General features: G+C 40.3%; 1 protein-coding gene across 1 annotated transcript; it reads left to right on the top strand.

The window, feature by feature from the left end:
• The first annotated feature begins 347 nt into the window (after positions 1-347).
• Positions 348-24,606, top strand: nherf1a (NHERF family PDZ scaffold protein 1a). The gene is made up of 6 exons (XM_084342872.1): positions 348-1,088; positions 15,715-15,885; positions 18,712-18,865; positions 19,158-19,204; positions 22,848-22,928; positions 23,700-24,606. The coding sequence occupies exons 1-6, from the start codon at positions 618-620 to the stop codon at positions 23,841-23,843; spliced, it is 1,068 nt and encodes a 355-aa protein (XP_084198998.1). The 5' UTR covers positions 348-617; the 3' UTR covers positions 23,844-24,606.
• The last annotated feature ends 551 nt before the right edge of the window (positions 24,607-25,157 follow it).

Below are 25,157 nucleotides of genomic sequence, written 5' to 3'. Positions count from 1 at the left end.
GACCCTAATCCTCTTCAGTTCTTTTCCGTATTAGTAGAATTTAAAATAAGTAAGACATAAGGATGTGTTCTCATCACTGCTAGAAATAAATTCAAAAGGGAACTTTTGTTTAGAGTTGCAGCATAGGTTTTCTTCAAGGACCCTGGGTCTAAATGATATTTGTATTTAGCTTTATAAAAATACACTGTCGTTACTTGTAGGCCTAACTGTAAACTGCAGTTTGGGTGACTCTCAATCAAAGAGAAGCAGGCCGCGTGTGAAATCTTGACAGTTGCGCTGTAGTCTAATCAGTATCAGCTTTTATTGTGAAAATCTTGCTGACACGTGTTAGTGCTGCTGTGTGAAGTTGACGGTTGCACCTCGGCTGAGCACGGGACGCTGTCGGACTGGATGTGAAAAGAAGATTGCGCCACAGCGGCCGATGGGGGAGGATCTGTGCAGCGGGCGGTAGAAGTGAAGACGCAACATCAGCGGTGGAAACTTCACTGTGACTCAGTTCAGCGGAAGTGGAGGGCGAGCAACGTGAGAGCGCGCAGCAGGTGTCAGTGTGTTTGGTTGTGACTCAAGTTGTTTGAAAAGTGAGGAGACAAGTCGTCGTCGGTTAGAAGAGTAACAACATGTCAAACCTCAGACCCAGACTGTGCGTGCTGGAGAAACAGTCCAGCGGCTACGGGTTCCACCTGCACGGAGAGAAGGGCAAGACGGGGCAGTTCATCCGGCTCGTCGAGCCCGATACTCCCGCCTCCGCCGCCGGACTCATCGCGGGCGACCGCCTGGTATTCGTGAATGGAGAGAGCGTGGAGGGCGAGAGCCATCAGCAGGTGGTCGCCAGGATACGGGCGACCAACGGGGCTCTCGAGCTTATCGTGGTGGACGCCGACACGGCGGAGCTGCTGCAGAAACACAACCTGCTGTGCCGGAAAGAATTCGTCACGGAGGGGATTCCCCTGCCTGGCGAGGACAACGACTCAGACCGCGGGGACACGCAGAGTAACGGCACCCCGAGGGAGCCCACCCCTGTCCCGCGTGAGAACGGGGATGCTTCCTCGGAGAGGTCGGCGAGGCTGAGTGTTAGCTCCAGCACCAAGGTACAGTCAAGCACTGCGACTCGCTCAACTTACTGCAGACTTTTTTAAAGTGTACCTGGACTTATCACTCTATGATATGATTACATTACATTATATCATATCATGTTATATTATATTACTGAGCTAACCTAACCTTAAAGTACACTTGCCTTACTGTGATGACTAAATGGGTGACAACGTATTTTTTATTACTAAGCTTTGCTAAATACCTTCTAACCTAGGTCCAGCTGTTAACTTCATATCCCAGCTTTTATTGGGATATCCATAATATCATAATAGAGTAAAAATTTCTTGAAAATCTGTTAAGAAACTTAACTGAGCAAGCTAAGCGTTTGGCCTTTGTGTATTAAAAACCATCCATACCTCAAGATCCACCTACTTTTATTTTCACTACAAGCATTTTGTTGGTAGAGAAACAGTTTGTTGAGTATATTCCACTCAGAGATGTATTTTTGGCTGCTACAACAATTTAGATACTAGATATGTGAATGCCAAGTTTATGTCATCATCTCACTTGTGTTGACATGTCACCCAAATCTACCTGTCACTGTGTGCCAAAGGTTAAGCTGTAATGTAAGGTGTACCAGGACAATTAATTCCCTGTTACCGTCTTATAGGAGTCAGACTAACTTGTCATATACATCAGCCAGAACAGCAGTGGTTATATCCTATCTGATCTGAGCCCTGCCCTGCCTCTCAGCTGCAAGTTTATGAAGAGCTACCCGATTAAGTAGCAACTTCCAGATGCAGTGAAACGCTATAAGCTAAGACAGAGAGGTGACACCGCACAGTGAAATACTCCAGGCCTCTACTCATTCCTGTTGAATGCAGTCTTTGTCATATAAATGTGTGTCAGACTTTTTGGTTCCAGTCTTGAATTCCCCGTCAGGTTTGGCTTGTTGGACCAGAGGCTTTGTCACATTGATGCATGTCAGCCAGACACAGCATGTTCTTTTCACACTATTATTATCTGATAGAATCTTGAAAGATATGATTTGACATGAAGGTATAAAAATAGTGCTTCTTTTGCCCACGCCCAGAGCATCTAGACTTTAATGTTGATTAAATGTGCTTCACAATTTCTGATTGTCTTTATGACCTTTGTTGGTTGTACTCACCAAAAGAGCAAGATTAACAACAATACTAATGGTCTGACGGCCTGTCTGGGACTTCCACCACATCAAAATTCGAGGTACTTTGACATACTTGTCTTTCCTTGGATTACTGTAATCCTGCCTCTTTGAAAGACTAGGCTTTTGTTGTCCATTGTGAAACAATTTTACAAGGTTATACTTTGAAATGGTCCTAAACTTGGCAAGATTTTGCAGGCTATGTAACTGTTCTAGCCAGTGCAAAGTCTGGGCCCTGATTTAAATGTTGTGTAACAGCAATGGAAAATAGACTCATTGTGGTGGTGTTTAACTGTGTGGAGCTCTGAGAATGGGAAGTGTTTTTTATTAAGGACTTACAAAAATAATTGGATACTTTGTTATTTTTAGACTTGGCACCCTAAGTAGGTAAGAGCCAAGGGTCAGCTACAAAGCAACAAGAAGGTTCTGGTAGTATTCAGTATCTTTCACGGATTGCATTATAAATGTATTATATATCTTCGACTACATAAACATATAGGTTATCACTAGGTCTGTAACTAATGGTTATTTTCATTATTGGTTAAAGTAGCTACAAGAACTTTAATTTTTGTTGATTCTGGGGGCCCCTGTGGACTAAAGAGGTATCAGCACCACAACCTTTTGTCCTAAAGATCTTGATCTGGCTAGCGTGTGCAATTGTTTTCAAAGCAAGTGAGATGTATTTTTAATATATTTTTAGAAATACGTTTGTCTTTTTACGATATGGCTATGTAACATTAACAACTGCAATATGATGATGGTGAAACAAAGCAAACTTTGTTTTAATAACTAACATTCACACACCTGGGTACCATTCAGTTCTACAGTTAACAGATTTGGTTGCTCAGTAAGTTTGTTGAGAAAGCTGAAGTTATCAACATTTCCTAGTAATGTTGTGTCTTCATAATAATTAGCCAACAGAAAGATATAGCTGGCTAGCAAGGCCAACATAGAACGTTATGTACTAAGCCAGTTGTTTTTCTACCATCCACTGGTGTCAGACTACAGAGCAGCTTCTTAACTCAGGCTGCAAGACTCCTCAATTCATCCTCAGCACTTTTCCCTATGAAATAGCTTTAATTTTAGGAATACGACCAGGTCATAAACATTAAGAGTGACTATATAAAAATACCCAATCGCCACGCTGATAGTGTCGTTTGTATGTTTGTCATATAGAGGCATCAGTATTAAACTGAGACTGTTTCATAACCATTTTAATTGGTAAAGCATTACAGGTTCACTAATATATTGATATCCAGAATCTAACACAAAATGTAGTTTTATATCACGTTAGCAAGCTAAGAGCTAGCTAATGCTAGTCTCATCCCTCTAGGATATCTAGGTTTGTCTCATTCTATGTAGGTGGCTTGTGCCCCATCACTAGTGCTCTGACCTCAAGTAAGTGAAAAGCCCAAGCTGGCTGGCTGAGATGCTGCAAACCTCCAGTTACATTCCTCCCTGATGGGAAACTTGGCAGAGCCTGACTGATGGTCTGATACTTTTCCTCTGATACCAGCCTCCCAGTGGGATACACTTGAGTGGGCTGGCCAATGATGACGTGAAACTGGCCCTGCTGAGCACAATCATGGTTACGCTTCAAACAATAGTTTCTTTCACGTGATTGTGTTTGGTAGGACTTGGTATTGCAGTCCAGGGCTCAGTCACCAAACCTTTTTCACACTAGATTAAGCGAAATCCTCATGGTGATACTCTCAACAAAGAGCTGGATATCTAATTCTTAAGAAATTGCTTTTTCCTAGAAGTTAAAAGCATGAAGTGAGTGAGCATGTCATCATATTATGGTAACATCCTGGCCTCCAGCAGCTCAGTCCTCCTCCACACCGAGGGCCGTCTAACGGTCACCATAGAGATCCCCAGCAGCAGAAAGAGGCTTTGTCCACAGTGTTTGCATGGGGAGAAAGGCTTCTGGGCCAGGGAGGAAAGGAGAGAGCACTCTCACGCCTCAACAAGGAGGCCATGCTGACCCTGAAATACCTACACCCTCACTTAACACACACTGTCAATGGGGCTGGAGCAAAGTGAGAAAATGTGTGTGTGGATGTGGGCAAGAGGGGTCTGGCCACGGGATTAAACAGCATTTTGTTCCTCTGTACTTGTAGATGTGAAAAAGACAAACAAATGATGAAATAATGAGATCCTAAATGAATGGTTGTTTAAAGTGTTGAAGCAAGGTTCTATATAATGAGGTTCTTGAAGAAAGGTTTGTACCTTGGCTACTCATTTGGAGAGGATACAGGCTCATTACATTCACCCTGTTGTGTGAGGCCCGGATTATACTTCCAAACGGATACGTACAGGGACAGCTGCTGACATCACGGATGAGCAGTAGTTGCATTTGGGGTTTGGTAGCAAACTTGGTATTTTAAAGGGCACCTGTTTGTAGTTCCAGAAGACTTTGTTCCTCAGGCTCAGAATGAACACCTTGACAGAGCTGTTGTCTTTCCAAGAGATCATTTCTTCTTTGGTGTTTCGCAACATCTCCTATCACAAAGCTCATATAAGCCTGGGAAACTACAATCATTCTAGCGCTTTATTGACTCAAGATAAGTAAACCCTATAAATCAATATTACTGTCCTGTCACTCAATATTGATTCCATTGATAGACTGTCTGTAGTTATGATATAACGCCAACAGATTAGAGACAGCCTTGGATCTGCACTTGCATAACTTGTTCCATTCTGTTCAGAAGTTGCAGTCAATCAGTGTAATACTTGGTGTCAGTGTATAATGGAACACATCTACAAGTGTTTTTCAGGATGTGTAGTGCTGAAATGATGAGTAATATATTAATTGTATAAATTAATTAATAATTGTGTTTCTAAACTACCTCAAACTATCTGTAGCGTTTTCTTACAGCATTTTCTTATCAGTCTAAATATATACCATATACCTTTTATATCAGCAGTAGCCAAGATCTGCCTATATATTGGGCTGGTTGATGTTTTTGTTCAGCTCTAGTCAATTTAGGTATTCGCAAGATCACGTGAGCTCACTAATCTATCTTGCCAGGCTGCAAGCTATGAGCTTATGGTAGAACTCAGAGTGGTGTAGCCAATCTGCATCCTGTGAGAACCTACTGGCAGCTGCAGGCGTGGTTTAGGTGCGATGAGCAGTGAAAGAAGTGACAACCATGGCAGTTCCTCAAGAGGTTAGCGTAGCTGCTATAATATCGGTCTGGAGAGAATATTCCATTGAAAAAAAGAGCAAAGAACAGCAGTGAAGGCTTTTCTTGACGGAAAACATGCTCTCGCTCTTCTCTCTGCTGACTTATGTTACTAAGTTTGATTTACCCACTCACTTCGCTGGTGTTAGTGCTCTCTAACTGTTGATCTGATTGGTTGAAGTTTGCCTGTGATTAGGGCTGCATGTTTAATTTTTTGATTATTTTTTCGATTAGTTGATTAATCTATCGATTAGTTTTTCAATCAATCGAACTATTTTTTTATTACTCAATGAATAGAACAACAAATTTACACAAAATAACATTTTAAAACTTTAAAAAATAACATGCTTAACCGACTGTGGCAGAGGCATAACCTGAGATCATAAACAGAGAAGAATGGGTCAGTAGCAGGGCATGTTATTTAGCATGGATAAATACTACAGAGGGAACACAACAGACATTTCTCTGTGTAACATTAAGTTTCACTTAGGTTCGGTTTAAAACACAGTAATGATCTGCCTCATCCTGGCTGTTTACTGTTTATTTTAACGATGAGGACAAACAATCACTAGTAGGACCAGAATGCCAGTAAGCATACCAACATAGCAGCCTCTTCTTTTGGCAAACTGATCAGCGGGGGATCCCATCACGTCACACACATGGACAATGGAGTGACACTCCCACGCCGCCACACCAGCCTGTGGCGTTTCGCCATACCGCCAGATCCAATGTGAATCCACCCCAGGATGCTTCTGCTTCAAGTGCTCAAGCATGGCTGTAGTACTGCTTACACCCGACGCGTCAACGCACGTTACATAAATTGACGTATTTACTTAATTGATTATGTCGACTACGTCGGTGCATCACACCAGCCCTATCTGTGATAGACAGATGGTTTACCCAATCACCCGCCAGGTGTTTTTTGAAAATGCCTGCCCTTTTCCAAGCTGTTTTTGATACCTTTCCAGATGGTTTTGTGAATAAAACCATTTTGTAACACAAAAAATCCTGGCCCATCAGGTTACTAGTCAATAGGCAGAAACTTAATTGATTTTTTGATAAGCATTTAAGTCATGTATCAGGCAAAATGGCAAACATGCTTGTTCCAGTTTCTTAAATGTGAGGATTTGCTGTTTTTCTCTGTATAATATCATAGCAAATTGAATATCCAATGGACTGTATGTTCATGTTTAAGAATTTGTTTTTAGCAGTAAGTGTTTTAGCAAAAGTGAGAACAAAACTTAAAATCTGTTATTGAAACCAAATCCTGATGTCATTGCCTGAAGGAGCAACTTTCCATCAGATGGTTCTTTGTACAGGCTGCCATCCAAAACAAACTTCATAAAAGTGCTGCTGGCGTCAGCTGACTGAGATCCTCGCTGCCTCACTGTTTTCATAGTGACATAGTCTAAATAAACACACACACACAGATACAAAATAGGCTGTCGGTCATCTAAGCTTCCATTACAGTCCTTTTATTCTTAGCAGTAGAGAGCATGTAGCCATTCATTCATTTTCCAGCATTTTCCTCTTGGGGTTAACCATGGACATGCCTCAGACACTGAGATGACAGGAGATGATCATTTTCTTCCCTACAGCTCTGACTGGACCGAGAAGTTAAGCTGTCCAGTGAAAGCCTACAGATCCATTAAGATTTAATCGGGTTCTTAGGCATGACTGGGATTATAATTACATTTGGTGCAAGCAATTGCTTGCAATCTCTCCTCCTCGCATGCATTGATACCATGTTATACAGTATATAGGACTTTGTCCTCAAGCTTTGGGTTCAGCCTGCCTTCAACTCTAGTCAGTCAGCAGTTCCTAAAGGGAGGATTCTGCATGACCAAACAGATTGGGATGATTATATGCATATGGGTGTGTCTGTGGAAATAAAAATGTTCTGAAATGTGGACAGTTAAGACAGATCATTTATGTATTCCTTCCCTTTCACTAACTCTGTTATGGTGCCAAATTTATCTTTTCATATTTAAAAAAGATACTGTAAATAAAAAAGACTCTATAAACCATCCATTACAGCTGCTTGGGTCTGGGTTGTAGTGGCAGGAGAATGAGTAAGATAGCCCAGACATCCTTCTTCCCAATCACACCTTCCAGCTTTTCTTAGAGCATCCTAATTCTTCCAGAATATCCTGGGTCTGCTCGGGAGTCTCCTCCCAGAAGGATTTGCCTGGAAAAATTCATACAGCCCTTACAAGGCACCCTGATCAGATGCCCGAATGTGAAGAAGTGCGGTCCTCAAATTCCTTGTCGTCCACAACCCAAAGATATTAAGTCTACTGTCCTAGAGGAGCAAAGAAACCAAAGAATATTCACATTTAAGAGGCTGGATTCAGAGACTTTTTTCTTTAAAAATTACTCATACCAATAAATCAGTTGTCAAAATAGTTGGCGGTTAATTGAGTAGCTAACAATTAATCAATTAATTGTTGCAGCTCTTCTCTAAACATCTTACAGATCACTGAGGTCTGATCCCTGTATCTTTGGGTGAGCCCTTAGGCTACTTGCTACTTGCTAATGATAAGCTAACGTAATGTTAGCTGACATTTCAGTGAAAAACGGTGCTTTAATTTGTCGTAATGTCATTTTAACAGAATGACTGCTAACTAAAATACATGTTTGTCCAACAGGAATAATTTATTTGTTAACTCAGCCAGCTCTAGCACAACTACAGTCACACCCAGCGAGCCCAGACAACAAGCGAATGAGACTCAAATAAGCCACAAGCTAATGACAAACTAACCCCAGTGTTAGTTAACATAGGCAAGGAGCTGTTTCTGTGCTAAGTTAGCAACATTAGCGCTAAACTAACAATTACCTTTCAAAAGGAAGACACACTTAAACTACTACTAACTACTCAACTTCAACACATACTTTCAAATTGTTAGCTCCTCCTGAAACTCTGAGCTCTTCACTCTGTCTCCAATACCACACACACTTATTGTGGCTAGTTACTAATGGAAAGCTAATGGTGGTGTTGGTGGACATTTCAGTGAAAATAGTGTTAGGGTTTTAATTTTGTTATGATGTTATTTTTGTAAAATGTCTGCTAGCTAAAATTTAACTTAGCTTGACATCAGCAAAATGGTAATGCTTTTGCTAACTTAAATGGAAGAGTGGAGTTCCCCTTGTCTTTTTGTGGCTACAACTTTGTATGTCTTCTTCCCTTTTGCACACTTCATCTAACTCTAATTTGACAGCATACATTCTCCTTCATTTTCCCCAATAATAACATCATATCTGTGGTTCAGCACTAATTCTAATTCTTTTCTTTATTTTTTGAACTCATCATGCATTCTTGATAAGAGGCCAAAAAGGTTTATGAGTTTTGTAAGAATTAAACTAATTTTTCAGTGGCAGATTGTGTTGGTTAAAGGTAATTTCTGTAACACATACGCACATAATATACAAACACACACACACACACACACACACACACACACACACACACACACACACACACACACACACACACACACACACAGACAGCAGCTTCCTCTCTGAGCATACAAGTTGTAAGCTGCTGGGGTGGAGCCAATGAGGAAACCACTTCCTGTCCTTGTACCGAGTTGCTATAGGGCTGACGCTACATTGTTTGTTTTTGTATCAACCAGTTAATGATAACTATAATGCTTCACATGGAGACAGTTCTGTGTAGTTTGAGTTGATTATGTAAGCCTATAACTTCAGGCAGTAAACATGAAGTTAACTGTGACCACATTCATCAGACAAGCACACATTCAGTGTATGACTGAACAGTTTGGGCAGATTTGACACCACACACCAAAATACAGCTGACTGATTTACTCATCATGAATAATTTACTGTCGGCAACACACAGACACATAATACTGTTATACAGTGTAAATTCATACATTAAAGAAGGGAAAATGTACAGAGGAAATGAGTTGTAGAGGTTTCACCAGGATGACAGAATAATGTCGAGCAGAGTAATGTGCCAGCATTCGTTGTTTGGGCTTTCCACAGCAGAGCATGAGTCAGAGTGAGTCTGTCTGGCTGACTGGTTTTTCATTACACAGTGGTTAAGTGTTTAATCCTAAACATAATTGTTGCCACAACAAGTTATATTTTATAGTACTGTAGTATCCACATATATTCTAGTTATACGGACGGTATAAACAGGATTCATTTTTTTAATTATGAAATTTGAAGTGGGTAAGTGACAAATCACATATTCAATGCCAACTGTTCTTTACTGTTTTTCAATACCCAGTGCTACTGGCTATTTTGGTCAGTACCACAAACATACTTTTAACCAGCCCCATGTGCTCTTAACTTCAGTGAGGAACTGTAAAGGCCATTGCATAACTCTTGCTAGTCAGGGGTACTGTGGACTGTTGCAATCTCTGGACTGTTTTTAAGTTGATTATTTTGAGAGGCTGGTACAGTATAAGAAGGGCCGCATGTTGTAATAATGGCACAGCACATGCAGCACTCAGACAAACCTGTACGGGTGGTTCAACAGAAATGGCTGAATTCATAGATGTAGCTTTCTGTCTCTGTGGAATTGTGACCAGAGGTAGTCGTAAAGGTTTCACATCATACACAGTTCAAGGTCCTCCCAACCAGTCAGCCCTCTTTATGAGACACTAGGTTTGAGCACAGGATCTGATGTTTAACCAAAGCGAGCTGTAAAACCATTAACCTTTGATATTTAACAAGCTTAGGGAATGTTTGCAGTGGCACCTGATACCTCTTGTACCATCACACTCTAACTAGACTAATGCTGTATTCATACTCTGGCTTTTTGTGGCACTTCACAAATGAGATATTTCTTCGTACAAAGTGTCACCTGAGTCTACACACAGCTCTCTGCAACAGAAATTTGGCATTTTCTGTTTCCTGCTGCAGATGGGACTCTGTAGTTAACCTCACTGCAGAGGAGTAGAGCAAGCACAGGCTTTTGTCAAAGTTTAAAGTGTAAAGCTGGTGTTATTCTATAATTCCCTTAACATCAACAAATCCCATATAAAGATCAAAACCAAGAAGCGACCAACAACCAACAGACCCAAGCCCATTGGTTCCTACTGAAGATGTAAAAATGGATCAGATATAGTTTCATGTTTTAAAAAGACCATAATTTCTCTAAACAGCTGGTTACTGTAGATATTAGCAAACATTACTCAAGAAGGAAGAAGTTGTGCATTTGGTGGGGACTATTTTCAGCGGTGGATTAATTAGCAGTCATGGGCCAGTGCAGTAGTCCCCAGACTTTTGCAGACCATGGCACCCATCCACAGTAACAAATGAGCCACCTACTGTAACTGCCTACTGTTAGCCAAGCAGTCTTGAGACTGATTTTAATGTAGTTACTGGGCTCAGAGTCAGTCCCGCCAGACTGTGTTGAGGGCTGAGATGTTTCAGTATTTCTTTGAGTTCTGTTACCTGTTTCAAATCTTTTACCACTGCTCTCAGGTTGCTTTTTTCTAAGTGCTGAACTCATGGAAAAACTCCTGGGCCAGAAAGCAAGCTGTATTACTCCGACATCCGGCAACTGAATTGTCACATCATTAACTAAAGCATTTTTAAAGAGGATTTTAATGTTTATGGCTTTTTTTCTTCTCTTTCTACGTTATAAAACATAACATAAAACGTACTTAATATCGCCAAATATTTTAAATGGCAGACAGCTAACAAAAGTGGTATGTGCAACTGAATTCCCCACCTAAAGATCTCTGCAGGGATCGTCAGAGATCATGAGTGTTATTACTGTCGTTGGCCAGTCACATGTCAGATACTGTGAAGTATCTGTGAAGTCAGATAAGCTTGTAGGAGATGTTTAGCAACAAACTTTGTAAATTGAATCAGTGCCTGCATTTTAAAGAGACTCTCTGCTGGACTTTACCCAGTGGTTTGGTGTCATTATCATACAGCACTTGCTTTCACTGCATAGTTTTGCTGTGTGCGGTGCTGCTGATACAGTGGTTTTCCTGTTCATGCTGTGAAAGTGACAGCAAAAGAACCCTGAAAATCTGAAAGTACTAATCAAATAACTTGTAACATTAATAACACAGCAGAGCACACACCCCTATGTTAGCATGTTTATAAGAGAGCAAACCAATACAACAAAGTCTTGGCTACTTGTATAGGTATATTTATTTCAATATAGCATGTCTTTTAAAAGTTCTACATACCTACACATTAAAAAAAGACGAGTAAAATAATGTCTTTTACTGTAAAACTTCATTTAAAAACCATCAAACTTTCTCTGTGGTTGGTGCCAGAATGACAACTGAGAATGCGCCGTCTCTTGACATGAGATCAAATGAATGATTTGTTATGGATATGTTATTGGATAGCCTAATGTTTATACAGGTCAACCCTCAGGTTGCTAGTGGTGTAATGGCAGGCTAACTGTAGGTTAGACGCTTATATAACTTGCAGACATCTTTATCTAGAAGTTCCACAACTTTGCCGATTACTGATCAAAATCCAAATTATTTCCAAGCGGAGCTTTTTACATTTCTCTCAGTGCATATCATATATCATGTGGCCGATTTGGGTTGTGGACTCTCTACCATCATTACTACACATTGTTGTTAAATTATCTGCCTGTTTAGCTTAACCTACAATTCCTTTTGAATTAATGAATGTGACTCCTGTCCATCTAACAGTGCATTCAGTGCAGTGAGGCAGACAGCTGCTTTTTTTATTTTTCATAATCAATTATTAATTTTCACAAACGAACGTATGTTGTCTTTGTAGAATTGGATTATAATTTCAAATTTAGAATATTTGTTTACTGCCCTAATATAGATTAAGTTGTACTGGCAGGGAGACGGAGTCTATCTCTGGTCACCTCCTGTGGCACAGGGAGAATCTCTACTGCCCTGGGATGAAGTTAATGGATTAAATGGAGCTTGTTCACCTTACATGACTCACATACTCATCAATAGCCCTACTGTATAGTGATGCTTTAAACAGTGTTTGTTTCATCATCTAATGTCTGAACTTCCCTTTCTGATGGTGGAATTGGGGGAAGGTCCGGCTTAACTTGTTATTAGAGCTCGAGTTCCTCTTTGAGACATTTTACATACATGTCGTCATGTGATTGAGTCTGTAAGTTCAAAGCTTCAAAGCTTTATTCATTCGTTTTTTATATGCATGTCATTCTGTTATGTACCGTATAAATACTGTTGCTGGCTTAGAACAAGCCAGCAAACCAAAGCATCAGTATTTGACATGCTGGAAATGAGGCTCAACAATCAATCAATCAATCTCAAGAATCGCTTACTCCACCCTTAACGAGGCGGTCTGGCAGTAATCTAACAGCACTATGAATTATATTCAGATGACCACAACAACAAAATAATTACTGAAGCTTTTGGAGTAAAAACATTTTATTGCAGTTATTTTTACTTTCATTATGTGTGCTCCATTTAATCCAATAAACCCCTTGGTACAGCTGTAGTATCGTTGGTAAATTCCTTGGCCCAGAAGGTGGTATACAACTTCGCTTGCAAGTTGAGATAATTGCACGATGCAGCATTCCAGCAGCACACTTTGCACCTCACCTGTAATATTATCTTCATTAACAACCCCCTGTTATGTTGGCTTTGTCATAAATGTGTGATTCCATCTAAAGGTTCAACCTGACTATCACCTCACCTAGAGTCCTCCCAAGATCACTCGGAATGTTTCAGCAATCATCAACCATGCTGATTTCATATAAACCCTTGGATCAATCATAATCCACTGAGAGGGTGTGTCTGCCTTGAGCAAATGCTGAGGTTGCAGTGGTTGATCTTAAATGGCCACTCGGCAGGGACTCACAACCGATAGCTGCTGATAGCGAGGATGTTACATAGATAGCTGTGGGTTTAATGAGGTGATGGGGTGCAACAGGTGGGTGGGGAACATTTTTTATTAGAGCCACAGGTGTTCAGTGCTGTGACTGCCTCATGCACATGTTACTGTAGCTGTAAAAACATTTAGAGGCTTTGTTTTCTCACATGTACATGGAAGCCAAATTCCACCAAGCAAAGAAAACAATATGAAACATGAGGGATGGCAAAAACAAGTCCAAATCCAAATAAGTCAAAATGATGTGAATGTGATGTAATGTGACACTGAACCAAAGTTATGAGATCCTAATATATATACATTTTAAATAAAAATTAATAAATCAAAATAATGTTGAATTTTAAAGTCAAAATTATGAGGTAGTATTTGACTTACTATCTTCAACTTCAAATTCAGACTTACTATCCTAGAGCCTGATCGATTTACTGGTTGGCCGATATCATCGGCTGATATTAGCCTATCACATATCGTATATCGTATCGGCCTATATTTGTCCGAGATAAAAGCTTTTATTTTTACAGAACATAATGCAGAAAAAAAACAGGCTTGGGGTAATTTATGAATAGTTGTATTGTTGTAAGTAAGTACTTTTGTTTTGGTGAACTGATGTCATTTTGGACAATAAACTTTATTGTATTTAAAACTGTGAAACATCCTGCCTCCATTATGTACTTACCATTGTCTATTTGATAAACACATTTGAGGAATCTTTGCCAAAATTTTTATGTTGTATATATTCTGTGAATATTAGCATATTGGCTGATATATTGATATTGTAATTTCTTTACTCCCTAATGTCGGTATCAGCACCAAAAAACAGTATTGCTCTATTACTGTCTCATAATGAAGTTGTTGGATCTCAGAATGTTATTTACATTTTCTTCCTTTTTTTTGTATTGCAAGTTTTCAACATTTGATTTTTTTCATGGCAGAAATGAGCTTCCATACATGTCTACATCACATCTCGAGGCTCGACCGTATAACAAATGTTAATCTAAGGACAAAATTGTTTTGATTGTGCATCAGGACAGTTAGCAGCAACGCCACTTAAAAATTGAGTTACACCTTTATGGAGCTGACCCCTTTTGTAATAGGAACCCGTTCAACAATCATTTTCCAGGAGTCTTGTAATGAATTCATGGCTCGTGGCCTCAACAGTCCTTTAACTGCATGTGTGATTAAAAGGTTAAATAGTTAAATGCAGGTCTTTTACCCACACATGGGATTAGACACACAGCAGGATTAGCCTCTGCAAGAGAGCAAAGACGCATTGCTTCATTCAGATAGGAAGTCAGTTTATTATATAGTCTGTCTTTTTATGTGCGTGAATATCAGTCTAAAGTCCATATAGATCATGTTTTAACAAAAGACTTTTCTGCTTATGCATGTTTATGACGCCATTTGAGTGTCATGTCTTTGTGAGTCTGACTCAGTGTGTTATTTGTCCAAATGAGCACCATGCCCACAGTATGTAAACAGGGAAGTTAGATGACGTACATATCTTTGTAATTTAAAGCAAATATTGATGTGGAATCTCGGATTGACGCAAACCACATCTGGAAGTGGACAGCATTCTAGAAATCTAAGATTAATTGCACTAAATTGCATTATGTAGCATATGTCACATCCTTTAATTAATCAATGATAGTCATGTGGTTATTGAGCTCTCTCTGTGCAGCTGCAGCTTGTTGTTGGTGTGATTCACTTTACCATATCAAACCATCAAAGCATCTGAGATGTGCGTTAACTACCATCACCTGCTGTATTTACAGCTGTTAGACCTGCTGTCTTTATATTTATGTTAAAAACAATGTGATAGATGGTGGTTTACACTTTTTCAAAACGTACAAGTCAAATCAAAATCTTAACTTGTGTTTTCTTAAGTCATGATTCTGACTTAATGTAACGAGCTGGGCAACACTGGAGGCTCCTTCAGAAGTCTGAAATTTCAGCAGCTGTTGTGACACAGGAGTGAGTGGCATAAATCAGCTACACAAATCAGGTCAAAGGCCAGATGATAATATATGTATGCCATAACATGCCCGTCCATATTTAGACTGAACTGTATACATCTGATCTATAGTGTATACATCGTACTCTACGTATCTCCCGCTGACAATTCTGTATATGTGTATATCACTATTGCCATTTTTGTACTGGAGAGAACATGTTCCGTGAAGATAATTGCATTTTCTCATTTATTTGTCAGAAATTGGTCACAGGTCCCGATAGAACCGTCACTTGGTCTCCATTTGGTGATGCATGCTGTATATATTTTAATATATTTATATCTTCTCTTTACTGTTTATTCTGTTTATCAACCTGATAGATGCTACACTGCATTTCGTTGTCTTAGTCCATTTGCATTTACATAAAGTTGAATCTGATCTAAACTAATCTTTATTGTTGCTTTTTTATACAGAGAGAATATTCTTGATTTCACCTTTTAATGAAGTGTTGATTTTCCAGGAGGAGAGAACTGGCCCGCGGCCTCGTCTCTGCCACATGAAGAAGGGAGCCAGCGGCTACGGCTTCAACCTGCACAGTGAGAAGTCCAAACCAGGCCAGTTCATCAGAGCTGTGGATGATGACTCTCCAGCACAGAGAGCAGGCCTCAGACCACAGGACAAGATCATCCAGGTACAGTATATACAGTATAACATGCATGAGTCATTCTCCAAGTCACACACACAGACGGAGACACTCAGAGAGAGTTTGCCTCATACTGTGTGTGTGTGTGTATGTGTGTGTGTGTTGTTTGTATTTGTATCAGCTGTAATCCTATTAACATCAGTGGGCAATCAGGAAACTGAACTCCCAGGACATAGAAGGTTATTAGGTGGATGTGTATGTAGCTGTAGTGTTCGTATTTTCACATGAGTGCAGGTGTGATCATCTATACTTCTGTGTGTGTCTGTGTCTTGTAACGAGTGTTTGTTCTGTGTGTATTTAAAGCAGGAAGTGTGTCGTCCATGTTGAACATGGCAGTGTCAGAGTTAAGCTACTTATTGTGTCTGTGGGCTGAATAACAGCCAGCCCCAACAGTCTGCAGGGCCTCTCACATACAGGAGAGAGGGATGATTTAATGAAGTAACACCACAACTGTACATACTGTATATACATCCAGATAGAAGCTTTAGACAGGACATTGTGAGGGTTTCAAAGGTGAGTTTCAGGAACAGAATGCTGGGAATTTAATGAACTTTCTGTTGAGGTGAGGGAGTCAGTCAGATAAGGGTCACTGGAGAGGAATATAGTGTTCTGTACCACCTGTCCAATGTTCACAGCCAGTGTGGGAGTTGGTGAGACTGAGAGATTCCTGACGGCATCCCCAGCTCAGATCTTCCTCCCACAGGAATTCCTCAGTTATCTCCCTGGGTTCTTCATTAGCTCTAACTATGGGAGTATGCTTGTAAAACCACGCACTGCAGCAGCGGTGTTTCCAAACATTTTCCATCACTGGCACCATAACTCTTCTGTCAGGTGTCACTCCATTCATTACTGTGTAGTACAGCCACAAAAATGGCAGCTACACCTTGAAAAAAAAAAAATCCTCAGTTCCTTTATGTCCAATGTTCATTCAATAAAATCCAGCTGATTGTATTTACAGCCCTGTGCAAGTGAACTTTTGATGGCAAACTCATTTGTAAAGGTGTCTTTGATGTCTTAATTTGAAAAAAAAATATTAGTATTATGTTTTGTTTTTCCATTTGTTTGATTCGGAGTGGTCAATATCAAAGAAATTGATTAGCATTTATGAAGCACTGTAAATTTAATACACACACTTATTTGAGTGTGCACTGTATACTGTCCTCAAAAATTCCCTTGATGTGACACACCCACAATGCAATGTGTCACATTCTATAGACGTTATAGTTTCTGTAGTGTGACTGTACAGCTGTCAGTCATGATGCAAAATGATGATTATTGTTTAGTGTCAGAAATCCCAATTTACCACTCACTATCAACTAAAGCAGGGGTTCTCAAAGTGGGGTCGGGACCAGATGGACTGATGAAAAGCTGGTGAATCTGCAAAGACTGGGCGGTGATGGGGAGGTGGAGGGCGCGTGCATAACAGCAGCATGAATGAACTAGAGACAGTTGTATTTTAAAAAGACAGCAGCAAGATGATAGGCTAACAGTGACAGTATGTCGCTGTGCTATTGGACAGATGTGCCCGGCTGATGATGTTAGCAGCTGATATCAATTGACGGCCCCAAATAATGACAGGCAGTTATGAGTGAGAGGAGTGAATGAAAGGATGGTATGAGAAATAAACTAAAGACTGAGCATGCGAAAGACAAGTCTTCCTGTCAAAACTTCATTTGGTGAAATCATGATCACTTTTATTGTTGTTGTTGTTCTTTGCTAACAGGAGCTAACTGGCTAAATTTGGCAACAGTTGTTGAGCTTGTCAGGAGAGGCCAGGTGATGGTCCTTTTTCATTTTGACTTGTCATAGCAACACGTGTTACTAATAAAATTTAGTATTGCTCCATTTGATTTCAGGTGTCACAGGAAAAAACAATAGCAGGACCCTGACACTGAGGAGCTAAATATAATTCAGACACTATTCATTGTATTATTTATGACTGAGCTTCTTCTGCTGTGACATGTCAAAGTGTCTTCTGTGAAATAAAAGTGGAAACATGCCATTCTAAGATAACAGATTGAAATGGTTTATAATGAAATAAAAATGTTGAGTTTTAATAATTTGTTGAACTATTACACAGCCTGAGCCTACTGTAGATATTGATATTCATTTCCTAATGTCTCAATTATTTGCTTATTGTTGAACTCTGCTGTCACCAGTTGTAAATCATCAGGGTAGCCTGTCCACTCACCAGAGAGCTGCTCTGACTCCTCCGTTGTTTGTTCCACCTCAGCACCTCTGAGCTGGTTTCTAAACCTGTAACCTGCTCCTCAGTCAGCACAGTGATTAAATGCTGCTTTTGGAGATTTGCGAGACTCAAGTGGAAATCTTAGGTAATTTCTCTAAATCTGGATTTGTTTGTTTGCTCCCTGAGGGCAAATTGGAAATCACACATCATTTATGTAAAACCTGGCTTATTTGTTTGGTCTCATGCTAGCTACTGCTGTCAGTGCTTAGCCCTGAAAGAGTAAGGACTTAAGATGAAGATTAGCAGTAACTCATTACTCAAAAAACAGAGAGTAAATCATTTTTCTCTGTTTTTATATCAGTGAATATTTGCACATTTGCATTTTGTAACCTGGAGTCTTTAGACTGCTGAGTCTGAGCCCAGATCAAACAATGGTTAGTTGTTGTTGTTGTTGTTGTTGTTTCAGCACTAATGGTGAACATGGTTAACCCTGTTGGATGTTGGGTAACCATTCATAACATAAGAGCTGTAGTACATACATGAAAGAATGCATTGTGGTTAAAGGACCATACCACTGCTTCACCCAATTACTACAAATCACTTGTGAAATAAATCTCCTCTCTCAGGTGAATCGGGTGTCAGTGATTGGCATGCAGCACTCAGACGTGGTGGCAGCCATCAAAGCAGGCGGAGATGAAACCACGCTGCTGGTGGTTGATGCTGAGGCTGAAGAATTCTTCAAGAGATGCAACGTCCTGCCCGCTGAGGAACACGTCACTGGTATGACGCACTAGTTGCATGTGGCTTTATGAAAGCTGCTACATTAAAGGTCCTTTTTGTAAGAAAAGTAGATTTTTGAGTCTCAATCCCAACTTGTCAAAAACGGACGCTTTGGAATGGCGGCCGACCATACCTACACTTCCAAGGCTTCAGTATTTGTGAAGTTGTAAATAAGACTTAAAAAACAACTTTTCTTGCTAATAGGACCTTTAATGAACTGGCCAGAAACAGTGATGATGTTTGACTTTTAAGATGATCAGAAATACAGCTTTTACCCTGTCTTCCCCTGTAGGACCTCTTCCTGAGCCAGTGTCAGAAAGAGCATCAGAGGAGGAGGAGGTGAGGACCACTGCACGCACACACACACACACACACACACTAACACGCAGAGAGATAGCGGCCTGGAAAAGCCCTGCTGATCCTCTGGACATTCCTGGTAGCAGATTAGGAGTTCTGCACAGCGTTGTGTGAAGCATTCTGTCGGTCTTCATGTGTTTCCTGTCAGGACGGAACTGTAAAACTCTAAAACACACACAGCACACAGATACAGACCTGAGACCGGTGATAACATGTCAGAGGGCATATAGTCTGTGGAAGTTGTCAGTATTTCCTGTGAACCCGGCCAGGTCAGTGTCACAATATCTCACATATACATTATGTACAAATCCTCACAATCTGTAAAATTACAGTACATGAAAGTCTTCACTTGAATAGCAGACTTCATACACAAAGGCAGTTCAAAGTGCTTTACATGATGCATTCATGAAATCAGAAGGTGGACCAGGGACCAGCCACCCCTCTCTCTCCTTGTTTCCTGTCTGTCATTTCACTATGGGCTGTCCACTAAGGGCACTAAAAAAAAAGTCCTCTTTAAAAAGGAGATGCTACATAAAACACTGATCTACAAATGAAGAGGAAGATATGAACGGCCCAGAGGGGGGAGAAAAGGCAGTAATGTAAACTTCTATAACACACTGTCCCCTCTTCTCATTTCTTAGTTTGTACATCCTGTCTTAGTCCCTCCCACCTGACATGCGAGCGCAGAAGGTGAGGAAGCGACACAGGGAGAGAGGAGTGGAAGTAGCAGGCATCTAACAATATGAGACATGCCGAATTTCAAAGAAGTATCAATCAAATGTGACGTGTAGCAACACCTTTGTTTTTTGTTGTCCAGCCACTGCTCGGGTGCTTAATTCTAATAAGAATAATCCTAATTATATTATTCCATTTTACCCATATAAACATTGAATTTTTATTATTTTACACGTGGGATTTAAGTGAGACAAAAAAATGGGACTGAAATTGATCCAAGATCCAAAAACACTGGATCCTACACTTCCCAAAATGCAGCTCACTGGTGTTTTTCATTCAACTCTCCCTGTGTAGTAAATCTGTGTTGTAAGGCAGGCTGACTGTTGTAACATTATAGTCTCCGAGTACTGAGATAACCCTGATGACCTCACTATGACATCATCAGTGTCATTTTTTCAGACTCGACGCAGCTTCCTCAGATCCACTGCCGTCATTCTACAACTGTGTTTACAGCTGCAGTGGGATGCTCCTTTAATTAGCTGTCAGTATCAACTCCATGTGTTGGTGTGACATTGCACAGGCACAGCAGGGAGAGTTTATCAAAAGTAAACACACGCACACGCACACGCACACGCGCACACACACTGACAACATGGGAGAAGTGGATTGGCCCCTCTAGTGACATTGTGGCTGACCCTTCACCATGGCAACAAGAGCTCACCAGTGTGTCTCCCCCCCTCTTTCTCTGTCTTCTGCAGCCCAGAGGATCATGGGATTGAAGTGGCTTTAACTCTCAGGGGAATTGGGGATTATGCTAATGAGGAGACTAACGAGCACTGTTCACATACTCACACATGCAGGCAGATTTTAGTGTTCAGCAGAAACAATCATTCATTCACCAGCAGTTACATAACACAGAGCTGGGTATAGCGCTCATGACCAACTCTGACCGTGTGTGTGTGCGCGTGTGTGCTGTTATCAGTTGACCATATAAGCTCATGGGTCAGTTTTACCCACAGTTACAGAAACATCCGTGCAGCTGATTGAAATAAGTTGATTTGAGCTATAAAAAATACACGAGACAAGTCGTACTGTCACTGTGCAGTTTGTACAGAGGATACCGTAAATGGTAACTTTACAGAATCAGAATCAGAAACACTGACACATAACAGTCGGGCACATAACAGTCGGTAATATTGAATAATATAGCAATATGTAATAATTGACAATACTTTATTAACAACACTAGGACTAGGTCAAAAAAGTTGAAACATTCCACAAAGATTGTAAGGTTATGAAGAATTGCACAGTTGGATTATCATCAATATTACACTGTTGATCAGTATTAAACTGTTGAAATGTATTAGTTATGGCTGTTTAAGGCTGAAATAAGTCCAGTGGTCAGTCCTTGACTGACAGAGCACAGTGGAAACAGTGCGATGGCTGCCACACACAGCCTTGTACAGAACATCACCTGGAACATCTCGGCCTCCTCCACATACTGATTGTATATTCATCAAAGCCTAGAAATAAATCCATTAACATCTGTCACACACTTGTTACGTTCACATCCTCATTTTGAGTCATAATTAAATTCAGAGTGACAAAACTTAATAAATATTTTTTATTAAGTTTCAATTGATATCTCAGTGGGGGAGACCACTGAGATATCATGATCACTTTGGCAGGTGGAACAGTCAGTCTGATCTCTGTAAACAGAGAAATACTGAGGTGCCACTCGTGCGTAATGCTGCACGATGGATGCAGTCTTTCACTGTCCTCACACTGCGAGAGGGCAACGTGAATGAAAGAATTAATAACAAGTGTTTTCTAACTTCCACCTCCCTCACAAACACCTCGTTTTCTGTGTCAAAAAAACATTTTCCTCGTCTTCCTCTCGGTTGTGGCCATGAGTCACTGTAAAGAACCGTCGATCAGTGGCTCATTTCAATGCATTAACATTCATACGGGACGTTGTATTGACCATTAGTTAGATGTGGGTGTAGAGAGCGTGGGTTAAGGGGCTGATCCATGTGCGCACATTTCCAAGTTGACTTGAGATTTATAAAAGGAAATTGCGTTAATATAAAGCATTAACAAAGCCTCCTCTGGCAGCTAGAAAACATCCCACAGGACTCTGGGGTTATGCAGCATATTGTAGCATTCATCCAAAGCCACTTAGAGAGGCCTGAGTTTATTTTTAGAAGAGCAGCTGCTTATGAATTGGATGGCAATTTCATACATACATGAAGTGAGTCAGACGGGGTGAGAGCTGAGGAGGAGGTCACACAGTGAGCAGTGTGTTTTCTGTCCTCCTGTGAGTTAATATTTCAACCAGTGTTCCATTCTGCACACAGATGAGTGCTGATACCGAACTTTAATAAGTGAGTGATGAGACCATGTTTAAAGCTGCTGCACTGAGGCCTGCTGCAGGTCAGGAGGGCTCTACTGCCCCCTGCTGGGGGGTCTCCACACAAATACATGGGTGGTGAATGTAGTTTTGTTTGTGGGGCTGAAAGTTTTAAGTTTAAGTAACCAGACACACTGATACATGATTCATGCACATTCTGAAGTATCATGTTCTTCAAAATCTTGATGAAAACAGCAAAATTCAACAAAACTGCCTCAATTTCCCAAAAGATTTTTACGCTCGCTTGAAGTGGTTTTTGCCTTTCTCAAAAAAGAGTTAAAGCACATGAAGAGAGATGGAAACATCTTTTCTGAATAAGCTCTGATGTCGCGACCATTAACGTTACATGACTGATCAGCTGTTCTGCTCTCAGAGGAGAAGAAGTAGACGAATAAGCTCACAGATTTCTTAATAGCATTCTCATCCAGTTGGAAAACAACTGCTTCTGTAATCGGTTCACAACCTCTTTTCTTTTTTTTTTCCTTTTCTTCGACTCTCAAACTTCAGTTTGAATAGTGTGCTGTTTTTAATGTTTGACAGGCAGTAGCAGTGGAGAGGAAGACCTCGTCAGCCTCCAACACCTCCCTGCCAGCAGTGACCAGGAGCTCCCCCCCTCCAGAGGTAACGAGAGCAGCCACACTTTTTATTGATACAGTAAATACAGAACACATTAACAAAATACGTATGCTTTTAAGTTTAAATGTGACGCATCAACCAATAGCCTACCATCAACCTCTTTATCCTACAGCTCTTCTTCTGGTCAGTAATGATGCAGCTTTATTTAATGAGTCCATTTCAGAAGGCAGAGAAAATAATGCATTCAACAGCATGAAAAATAAACCAATAGGATATGACTGAATTTAAAATAAATATAAAAATTAAGATATACCGGACTGCTCGGTTTTTGGACACTGGTATGTGCGTCCTGTATGTTCCCCATGTTTTGTTTCCTGTGACGCAGTATTAAGGCCAGAAAGAGGCTTTGTCAATTGGAGTGGAAATATTACAAGACAAAGTCATCATTTTAACAAATGCAGCTATATTACGAGGAAAAGTTATTATAAATATTTGAAGACGATTACAAGAAAGTTACAACATGAGAAATGTCCTGACTTTTATTGAAATGTAATCAGTTTCAGTGCCTTTCCTGCCAATGTTGATGAGCCATACTGTTCGACAAATATTTTGACAAATAACTTAATTTTGTTTTGATTTCCATAAATCTTGGAGTCATGTGTCATCCTCCAACAGGGGTTATAAAAGCAGCATGGCTGTTTTCAGAGCAGAGTGGTGTTAGCGACCGGAGCAGAGGGAACATTTAGCAGAGAAGTTGTGTGATGATATTCTGAAAGGATAAGAATAATGTACAATCTTTACTCTGTGTCTCTCCAGATTGAGCCGGCCCCAGCAGCTGACAATCTGGGTCTGGGCATGTCACTGGCCCAGGCCAAAGAAAGAGCCCGTCAGAAGCGAGCTGCCAAGAAAGCCCCGACCATGGACTGGAGCAAGAGGAACGAATTGTTCAGCAACTTGTAAACATAATCATCTTCATCATCATCAGGTCCACCTCCGCCAGAATGTCTGTCCTGCCCTTCTGTTTTTTACATCGTCACACTGTGCACAAACCCACAGTGTTCATTTTAAACTCCTGTGTTAAACAGTATTATATGATGATTTTATTTGTTTTAATTTAGGGTTGTGCCACTTTTCCTTCACATTTTAATAATGGTTGAAATATCAACTTCACACACAGAAATGAATGTTAATGTATTAAGAAGAATGTTTAAAAGAGAAAAATAGTAATGTACAGTTTGTCTCATGAGAAGGACCGTGTAAGGAATAATGGGACAGAGATTACGAACCAGATTTTGCATCAAAATGCTAAAAAAACAAAAAAAAACGTTCAAATGAAAGTCGGATTTTAATGTCTGCAATCAGCGACTACAATGAAAGAATATATATTATCTGGTCTGTATCTGTGAATGAACAATGCTGAATTACTCTCCTGAGCCTTGATTGCCAACAGAACCATTCCAGGACAATCTGTTTTCCTGTCGGGGCGCTGCGTGAACTCCATCAGCGTGCTGAAGTCTTACGATGGCTGAAGGGACTGTGTGTAATGTTTAGAATGATGAAAGCTCTGACAGCCTTACTGGAAACTCTTCTTCATGTCTGTCCAGTCATCCTTCCCTCGGGGGCTTCTGACATCATATATGGAAATTACAGATTATTTTTTCAAGTTGCTCTTTATAGATTTGTACTGTATATACACAAATAAATGATTTAAGAGGAAATTTCATTTGGTCTGACAATCGACTACACTTTTTATCATGTGAAAATATGAAGTATGCAGGTGTACTGATGCTGGCTCCATGCTGGAGAATGTATTGAGCTTGACAAATATAAGATTTGGATGAAATATAACTGAGTCTCTTTTTTAATTAGGGAATTTGTGACCTTGAAAACAGCAATTTGACAAAAAAGAAACAAAACACTTGAAGCTGTACAACTCAATATTTTGTATATTACTCAAGGATCAAATATCTAATGATGTAATAACATCTTTCAGGGGATAACGTCAGTGTTGTATATACAGCCTGTTTACACTACTCATATGGCAAACACTATCTTTTAAACGAACAGTTCAGTCAAACATGAGGCTGAGTCATCATCTCTTCCCCCCACACTGATGGAAAGTCAGGTGACATTTCGTAGTCCACAAAACATTTCTGAAACTTCACAGCAAAACAGCATTGCAGTGTCTCCTAAACAGCTGAAGGAAACTAAAGGAAAAGGAAAACCTATGGAAAGCCACGATGGCCTAAAACTCCCAATCCTGTCTTTGTACCT

The sequence above is a fragment of the Pagrus pagrus genome (assembly GCF_965226575.1).
Source record: "Pagrus pagrus genome assembly, chromosome: 21".
Lineage (NCBI taxonomy): Eukaryota > Metazoa > Chordata > Actinopteri > Spariformes > Sparidae > Pagrus > Pagrus pagrus.
Note: the sequence above shows the minus strand (reverse complement) of the source record. Positions and strands in the feature narration are given on the sequence as shown.

What these genes read in the sequence shown, in the direction of transcription:
- nherf1a (XM_084342872.1), top strand. Translation starts at nt 618, where the DNA reads ATGTCAAACCTCAGACCCAGACTGTGCGTGCTGGAGAAACAGTCCAGC. An exon ending in GAGCATCAGAGGAGGAGGAG is followed by an intron (nt 19,205 to 22,847) that starts GTGAGGACCACT and finishes AATGTTTGACAG; the next exon opens with GCAGTAGCAGTGGAGAGGAA. An exon ending in GGAGCTCCCCCCCTCCAGAG is followed by an intron (nt 22,929 to 23,699) that starts GTAACGAGAGCA and finishes GTGTCTCTCCAG; the next exon opens with ATTGAGCCGGCCCCAGCAGC.